Source organism: Pyxicephalus adspersus, chromosome 5 (assembly GCF_032062135.1).
Source record: "Pyxicephalus adspersus chromosome 5, UCB_Pads_2.0, whole genome shotgun sequence".
Taxonomy (NCBI): Eukaryota; Metazoa; Chordata; class Amphibia; order Anura; family Pyxicephalidae; genus Pyxicephalus; species Pyxicephalus adspersus.
In genome coordinates, this window is record NC_092862.1 from 131,045,586 (window position 1) to 131,055,213 (window position 9,628).

The following is a 9,628-nucleotide window of genomic DNA, read 5'->3' on the forward strand; positions in this document are numbered from 1 at the left end:
ACACCATTATCTTGACCATATTTTAGCACCTCATCCATTTCTGTGTGTGTACACTCAGAAACCAGTGGTAATGGAACCATAGAACCCTTGGTTTGCATTTGATCAGGTTATATTTCAGTACTGTTGAGAAGATAAGGACAATAAATGAATAACAGCCACAAATTAAAATAATTAACAGGTAACCTGTTGCATTAGCTAAAATAAAGCCAAAGCCTTACTTGAAATGTGGAGTGCCCCTTTTAAAAAGACCTAAACACAACCCCATATTCACACTAGGTGTTTCTGACATTTCTGGAAAAAAATTAAGACTATTACTGCTTCTGACAGAAAGCCATCCACTTTCCCGACTCCGTTTTATATAAGCAGCTTCTTTTGTGTATGGAACAGCACACTTCTCTGTGACATGTGCTGACGAGGACTGGCTTTAAAATTGATCCAGTGTAGAGATGTCAAATATTGTCCAATTCTCCCATCACACGCAATAAAGGTCAGGCAAATGTCAAAGGTGTCAAAAGGAGAACACTGGGGGATTTCTATATATTGCTGCTCAGTGGGCAGTCGCTCCAGGGCATACAAGGCATCAGTATTCTAGTAACACTTAAGGACAAATAATTACCTGGCATTGCTTGCGTTACCGGTGGTAAGATTGGCCAGAGTGAATGCAGCAGCCTCTCGCAGCTCTGCGCTGTCCTTGTTCAAAAAATAAATTATTTGAGGAATTCCTAAATGAAGAGTACAGCTTATTAGCTCAGCATGCAGGCCTGGTACATACAGCTCATTGCACATTACCCATCTTCATAACATACCGTGAATACCGAAGACATCTTTGCTAGCAGCATTTGTACACATGATGGAAATAGCTTGCAATGAAGTAATCTTAACCCCTTCATTATCAGTAGCCAGCAGGTTCAACAGAGTCTTCTCTGCTTCTTGTTCATGGAAGAATTTTCTGTTCTCGGCTGGAAGCAATCAAAATAAATTGGATAAGTAAAGTCTTATTTACAAGCATCATTCCTAAACACTTCTTTCTGGGGGCTGCTACAAATGAAATGTACATGATTGAATTTTTGTTATCTGTTATTTGGATGCCAGCATGTTACGCAGCGCTTTACAGTCAATGGGGACTACAGTTCACAATCCTGCATGCACAACACAAATAAATGAGCAGAAATGGTCCCTGCTCTATCAACTTACTAAGATATGGGGACACCTGGTATATAACAAGTAGGGTAAATAGAACTGTGGCTAATTAGTGATGGTTAAGCAATAGGGGGTGACGGGCAGGAGAGTTTGAAGAAGTGAGTTTTAAGTGCTTGTATGAGCAAGCCTAATGAGGTGAGAGAGGGAATTTTAGAGAGTGGGAGAAGCCACTGAGAACTCTTGGAGCCGTGGATGGGAAGAGGTTATGAATGAGGAAGTCAAAAGAAGGTAATTCAAGGAGAGTACTGTTAGAGGGGTATTGATGTATAAGGTTTGAATTTTATGTGAGACATAAGCAGTAAATGAGCCCTTGCTAGGGTCTGAGTCACAGGGTGGCAGTGCCTTGGAAATATATCAAATATCAGACTGACCAATATCTCTTCATATTTCTTCCCACAATCCAGTCTCTTCAGCTGATCGTTTCTCTTTCCTCTTCCTCATGCCAGTCCCTACCTTCTTGATTGTCCTCTCTCCCTCTCATAGATTCCCCTACCACTTCTCCATCTGTCATTTCTCTCCCTAACCCTCCATCTTATCAATACCTTAACCTAAAGAACTATCAATTATAAACCTTTCTGTTCTACCAGTTGGTGTTTTGGTAATCTCCCCATCACAACACAAGTCTATGTTTTTTGATGCTACTTTCTGTTTGTATAGTAATAATCATAAATATCAGAAAAAAATAAATATTGATTTAAAAAAAAATTATTTTATGAATGTTTTCGCACAAGCTGCCCAAACACATATCTTTATCTACTTTTCTATACTTAGACAAAAAGCAAAGGATTTAAAATTCACTGTCCCTACCACAGGAATACACAGGAACACAGACCTGGCAAATCTGAATTATAGAGAGAAATTTTAGTATATGAAATCCCACAAAAATGCTTAACTCCATGCTGACATACATATATAGAATAATACTTTTAATATGAGATGTATGAAGCTGACACTTTGCTTCCAGATCAATAGTGTCAGCCAATTAGTGTAATAATCGTGCTGAGGATGTTCTGGCACCATGCTGTACCCACTAGGCCCCCTAAGCAGCTCCACAGGGGTTATGGAGAGTGGGCATAATTAACAGATGAATTAAGAGAAGCAAACAAGTGAAAACAAATTAGATTTGAACATTTTCCAAAAACAAAGAAAAAACTTTGAGATTCAATTAAAAGGTAAAAGCTATGCTATACAAGGTATACTTAGTGAAAGTTATACATAGTTTTAGTGTAGACTGCATTTGTAGTGGATCTGTCTTTAGGCATCAGATGCAATGCTGCAAAAGAAAAGACAGTGACTACCTAATTTTATATGTTTATTAAGGCTGTACATGTTTTAAAAAATGCAGCTTATCTAGTGAGAACATATTTTAGGTTATTAATTCACTATTTAATAAATATTTATGTGACTTTTACATAATTTCCTTTTTATGATTTTTTATTTAATAAAGCTGTCACAGCAAATGAGGTTACCATATTTAGTACATCTCTGCAATAGAGGCACAGCTTTCCGTGTTTAGTTTGTTCCAAAATACAGAAATATATCTCCTATACTCAACCAGAAATCCTTACATAGCTCCTAATTTCTTGTACTGAGCTGACAACACTGACAGTGCTGCACTAACATCACAAGCATTTGCAGCCTTTGTAATGAGAATATTACAGGAATCCTATCTCTTTTACAATTCTTTTAAAATCTGGGTAATGCAATTATTGTACACCAGACATGTGTACTTAAATCTTGTGACCATTGTGTATTCCTTCCAGATTTGTGAAGAACTACAGCATGAAATAACTAATCTTTGCTTCTGTGCATGAGCTTTCTGTAAGTCACTGCTCTCTTTCCCGTGCAAAGTGATAGGTCTTATATCCACCCCCTTTCATTTTTTGAAGTAGGTGTAGGTGGACCTCCAGGGTCAAATGCAAAAGTTCTGTACACGTTTTGTGTAGCACACTGATGATATTTCATATCCTTTGTGACTACTGAAAAGGTACCTGAATTGTCATTTTTGAACCCAGAATCAAGACTACCACATCTTGTTTGTATGGTTTGTAAAGAGTCTATAATGTTGCTAGGAATTTTATATATCAATAATGTGTTGTTGGAATGTGTTGTTGTGGAAGACAGATCTAGCCACCAATTTTCAGCACTACAGAGCCTGCATATCCAAGGGGAAATGATGGATATTTTTATGCATCCATACTTACTTATGTACTTATGTACACTGTACATAAAAACCTTAACACTGATTGATAATATATATATTGTACAGGACCGCTGTGATGGGTCCTGAATAAGAGATATGAGTATCCATCAGGTAGAGCACGGGCACTTTAAAATCAGGGTGTATGCTGGGGAAAAAAGTCCACAAATAATGAAAAGCAACCTCTGCTGGGGTTGCCATTGTTAGTTTATTTCAGGGCTCTAGACTCTGGAATGGGAAGGAAGTGGTCTTCCAATTCCATCCTGGGTACATCCCTAGGTTTAGGCTACAGCAGACTGGAGGTCTGCTATAAGTAGCACTGGTTTGCTGCTAGGAAAAGGAATAGAATGGCAGAAGGTAGGATGCAAACAAGCCTGTGTAGGATCTTACTAAGAAGCTGTGTCGTTTTGTAGGGTAAGCTGTTGGATTTGCTTTATGGACTATGGAGTCCTCACTAAGGACTGTCCTACAGAGCACAGTATTGTGGACCTCGAGGGCTTTGCTTATTAAGCTGCCCTTTTCATTTTGTTTGACATGTGCAAACAGAAGCTATATTGTTTTGGAATCAAATAAAGAGACTGTTACAGTTAACGAAATTCTCTGTGTGCCTGCTGCAAGGGCCAATCCCCCTCTATATCACTCTATATATATATATATATATACATGCATATACATACTGTTGGTCTATTTCTATTCCTAATGCTTGGCCCCCATCCAAGCTTTGTTCAATATATATTAAAGCAAGGAAATCAGCCTGCTGACTAATCTACAAGCCAACCAGCGCAAATTAACCTGTGCTATTGTCTAGTGTGCAGAAACAACAAACTGTAAAAGATTGACATTATTCAGTGCCAGGCATTCAAGAAATCATTCTAACTGTAGCTATCATATGTGTTTTCTGAAATTATTCTGAATATAATCATGCACCGAATGTCACACACCATTGTGAGCTGACTTGGCGATGGCCTTGGCAGCATTCCTTTGTATGTCAGCCAGGGGAGATGACTCTGCAAAGGTCAGAATCTTCTTGAGTCCTCCTGATTGCTGGAGAAGCTGCACCGTATCTGCATCCTCAAGGCAGTTAGCAACTATGAGAAGGGCCTCCACGTGCAAGTCATTAAGCTCCTATAAAACATAATACAAATGCATGCAGACAAATGATCTGGAGATATACAATAAAGCACAAACAGTGTAACAAATTTTGTAGACATCACAAAACACCTCTGAATATTAAAGTATCATACACATTATATATTCGTCATGTGACAAAAGATCTTGAAAATCTTGTGTGTGCACAGCAGTCCAGCAGAGTGGCAGATTGTAAAATGACCAACCGGGGACTACTATAGGTATTTCCTATGGCAGAGGACACAGCAAGGTGCCTCTTATTCGTCTTACCCCCTCCTTTCCCCACTGAACTGAACAGTTTTGTGTGCACAGAGCTTGTTCATGCTACTGTAACTAGAAACGATCACAAGGGATAATTTCCAGCAACAGAAATTTGTACATAGCTTTATACCACGTCATTACATTTTGACACAGAAATGTTGGGGTGTTTTTTGGAGCCATATGCACCAAATATACATAGAAATAAATAGATTGCGCTGAAGCTGAAATTTAAAATACAATAAACCTCAGTGCTGAAGGATCAGCACATATTAAGTACAAAGAACAATGGCCTACACTGAGGGACTCCTCATCTAACCCTCTCGATAACCCTCACATTAATCTTACCTGTGACTCTTACACAAACCCTCATACGGAGACTTTAACCTTCATATTAACCCTTCCTGTAACCATATTATTACCATTATCATAAATCTACCTGTAAACACAGGTCTCATACTAACTTTCCCTAATAATAACCCTAATACTAACACTCCCATTTATTATTTTAATAAATAAACAGCACCAACATATTACATAGCACTGTACATTAAATAGGGGTTGCAAATGACAGACAGATACAAACAATGACACAGGAGGAGGAGAGGGCCCTGCCCAGAAGAACTTACAATCTGAGTGGATTTATCCTAACAATAATTAATATACTAGCATTTGCATACCTTTGCTTCCAGTATTTTTAACAGATGATCCATGGCTTGGTTCTCCTTCAGAACCAACCTGCAGTCGGCTTCACAGCTAATACTGCCGAGAACCTTAAGAGACAACTGCTGAATAACCGGATAGTCTGACTTTAGGAGCTCCAACAATGGGGGTATAGCATTGTGCTCACACACAGCACTGCGACTCTGGAAATCCTGTGTTAAAGTCAACACAAGAAAAAAGGTGACTAGATCATTACAAGATTTCAAAGTAACAAAACTGCAACAACATATGGGGAACATTCCTTTACCTGGGCCAACAGATAAATACATTCAACAGAATTTTTCTTCACATCAGGATCGGGGCTGCCTAATAAACGAATGAGATGTTCTAAGCCGTTCAGTTCAAATATTTGTGCCTTGTTGGAATAATCAATAGCCATCTGTGCCAGGCAAAGAGTAGCAAATTCATGGACCACCACTTCCTCTGTAATAATAAGATATAAATCCATATAAGCTTGTGCCTATATTGATAATTATAAACATGTTAATACAATAAATTTATTCTCATGGTTAAAGATCTAGAACCTTCATTTATTAAAGCTCATTCAAGCAGCCTTTTAGTTTCAATAGTACTGTGTTAATTCTTCTGCTTCTGCTGAGGATAATGTGATGTTAGGGAATAAAGTGTATAAATATACACTTGTGGTTTCAGGGCTTTGGACTTTGAAATGGGAAGGATGGTTCTCTGTGGGCCTTACCATTTCACCTAGGTACACCATTGAGTTTGGGCTACAGCCAGACTGGAGGTCTGAATATTAGAAGCACAAATGTGCTGTTATGAGGAGTGGAATGGCAGCGGGCAGGCTGCAGACAAACCTGTGTGGGTGCTTACTAAAGAGCTTTCTCTTTGTATGAGATGTTTAATTGATTTATGGATAGTGGAATCCGTGCTAAACACTGTACTGTAAAGCAGTGGTCCCCAACCTTTTGGAGCTTGCAGACCACTTATTTCATGGACTTCGGACCGCGCATGCACAGGGAGCTGTGTGTCACTCAAAGGGGCTCTGGCCGGTGCCAATCCCCAGGCGGGGTCCTTCACCGTGGGTTGGGGACCCCTGATGTAAAGGACTGTACTGAGGCTTCACCTTAGCAGCCGATGTAAGCTGCCTTATGTTTTGTTTTGTGCTGAAAGAAGCTTGTTTTTTGAACAAACAGAGAGTCTTATAGAGTTTGCTCTGTGTGCTTGCTGGATGGGCTAATCCCATATATATATCCTTTTTTTTTTTTTTTTACTTTGGATAAAGTAGGCAAATGGTAAAACACCTTTAGGGCAATTTCCCTTAACTTCTTGTCTCAGAGGTGCAGTTATAGGTAATCTCCCAAAGTGAGGGAAATGTCTCTTTTTAGACAGCTGCCACTGAAAAACTTAAATAAAGTCATCAGTCTCCTCAACAGGGATTGAAAAGGCAAGAAAAAAATAAACAAATGGAGTAAAGCTACGTACACATGTCAAATTTTTCTCGCCCGATAATCGGCATCGGTCAGATATCTGGCGTGTGTACAGCCTACATCGTTCATCGTCTGTGGATCAGTCCTGGCGGATCCACGAATTATGAACGACGAGCGATCCTTTCCAACGACAAGAATTGCACGTGTGTATGCGGCTTAAATGTTGCCTAAACAAACACGTTTTACAAGTGTTAGGGTCAAATGGTACAGAGCTAAGGTTTGACTAAACTTTGCGTAAAAAAAGGTTTATCCTTTTCAACAGGTCCCCCTCCCCACTGAGGGGGAGGTAACTTTTCATTTTTTGGGTTCTTGGGGAAATAAATATGGTCAAAAACCTTTTAACCTCAATCCCACAAGCTTTCTCCTCTTCATGCAGTTTGCCTTCAGAAGCCTCTTACCTTTGCCGCTTACCCAGTTGTAGCTTTCTAACCTAATTGTGTACAATTCAACAGCTGTCCTGCTTTGTACTACAGAATGATGAGGGCATCCCTACATTCTGGATCTCCTAAATTCACCTAATTCTTATCTTGGATTGTAAAAAAAAGTAGGCAGGGCTAACACAATTCCAAAAACATGCTGTGTGTTGTCAGTCAAAAACAGGACTGTACTTGACAATATCTGAACGCATTTCAGAAAAACAATACATTATTGTGCTGTACTTGTTAGGTCTGTAAAAGGTAAAAACCTTGAAATAAGTGAATTATTTGATGATGTACTGAATATGTTTTTTTTTTGTTATTTTGCCCTAACATTTAAGAGTAAATGTTGAAAATGGGTAAAAGTTGGGTGAATCGTGGCTGAAAACATTTATACAGCAAAATTTTTCACATTGGATTTTTATTAGAAAGCATGTATGATACTAATAAAAGGAATGGAGGAGCTCAGCTATGAGGAGAGATTAGCTGAACTGAATCTATTCTCCCTTGAGAAGAGAGGTTTAAGGGGGGATATGAGATGATCACCCTGTATAAATATATAAATGGTCCATATAGAGAACTCTTTTTCTAACTTTTCACTTTAAGATTATTACAAAGGACAAGGGGCACTCTTTGTGTCTGGAGAAAAAGAAGTTTAAGCTCCAGAAGGGATTCTTCACTGTAAGGTCTGTGAAAATGTGGAATCGACTCCCTCAGGAAGTAGTTTCAGCAACTTCTGTAGATTGTTTCAAGGAAAAGCTGGATGATTTCTAGAAGCACAGAATATAACTGGGTATTAAAGTTTTAAAGTAAAGATAACAGAGACTGTTGATCCAGGGAACATCCGATTGCCTCACGGGATCAGAAAGGAATTTTTTCCCCTTTTCATCATGAAGACTCAACAAAAATATATGTAGAGTAAATATTGGGTGGTTATTTTATACTTGGATTATATTTTTATTTATGCTTTTCTTTATTATTATTGATTAAGGCTAGATAAACTTTTTTTATACTTTCCAATTGGGAGCATGTGTGGAGCTGTAGCCATATCTACATAGTGATGAGACAACTAGCGTGAACTACAAGATATACAGACACTCAACATTGGTTATCAGGTGAACAGAACAGAAGAGCTAGCAATACGTTTGAGGAGCAGCTGTGACATCTGATTTTGCAGATCTACCCAATGATAAATTTCACAAGGTCATGGCCCATCTGAAATCTTCTGGTCAACACTATCCAGTGAGTGAGATTTCCAATGTGTTACCATCAACAGATACATGTTACAAGGCAGAAGCATGCTTTTATAATACCTGACTTTGCCAGACCTGGATTTGCCATTTTATAATGGGTAATTTAGATGTAAGGGAAGAGGATTCAATATAATATACAAAAGGGCTGCCAAATCACTTTTTAGGTTTCACAAGCAACCCAACAAGCATCTAGTAGAAAATATGAATTATTCCCCAAGGTTTCTAGGGCATATTCAAAAATCTGAGAGTCTCACAATCACCAAACATTATTGATATGTGCAGAGAAACGGGACTTTATACAAATATATTTACAAATATATAACTCTAAAAACATTTAATTGGTACATTAGATTAAAAAGTAAAGTAGAAGACATTGATTTTTGCAGTGCCCCAGAATGGGAACCACTGTGTCCATATATTACAATATACAGACATACATCCACTTCTTCATAAAAGTATCACCAAACATTCACAGAAGGCAAATCTTTCCATTGCATGTGTTTTAAATGACAGTGATAGACCCACCACCAGTGAACGTTTTGGTGACAGTCACATTCATTGCTTTATGAATATGTTCCATAGTGATATCCTAAACCAGTGGTTTAACCCCTCTACTAATCTCTCCAACAAAGCTGTAATAGAAGCCATTATTGCTTCTAGAGGCACAATGTTTTCACAACTGTGCTCACAGCAAATCTGTAAGAGAGGAAAAAGCTTCATTTTCTGCTGTACTTTGGCATCGTCACTTTTTTTCCATAGAAACAGCTGGGCTGACATTTGGCTAGGACTCGGGAGAACGCTGCACTTTATAGGACATCCCTCATACATGACATTTCTTTTCCCTCAGCCAACATGCTGAATAAATAAGGTGATATCACAGAAAAGAGACAGCAACTTAAAAGGAAACTGCAATGATTTGGGTTATTCTCGTAACAGATCCCAAAACAATCCCTAAAATATGTTAACATAATTTTTGCTCAATCCTTTCAAATCTAAAGCTTT

The 9,628-nt window shown here is 38.4% G+C and overlaps 1 protein-coding gene across 1 annotated transcript in view; it reads right to left on the minus strand.

Moving 5' to 3' along the window:
- The window catches only part of ARMC3 (armadillo repeat containing 3), a 29,624-nt gene extending 23,696 nt beyond the window's left edge, over nt 1-5,928 (minus strand). Inside the window, exons 1-5 of the mRNA XM_072413469.1 lie at nt 5,757-5,928; nt 5,467-5,661; nt 4,342-4,525; nt 807-959; nt 617-722 (exon numbers count right to left, since the gene is read on the minus strand). Coding sequence (XP_072269570.1) covers nt 617-722; nt 807-959; nt 4,342-4,525; nt 5,467-5,661; nt 5,757-5,888 — 770 coding nt within the window. The 5' untranslated portion in view covers nt 5,889-5,928. The remainder of the gene's footprint in view (nt 1-616; nt 723-806; nt 960-4,341; nt 4,526-5,466; nt 5,662-5,756) is intronic.
- Nucleotides 5,929-9,628: the final 3,700 nt, after the last annotated feature.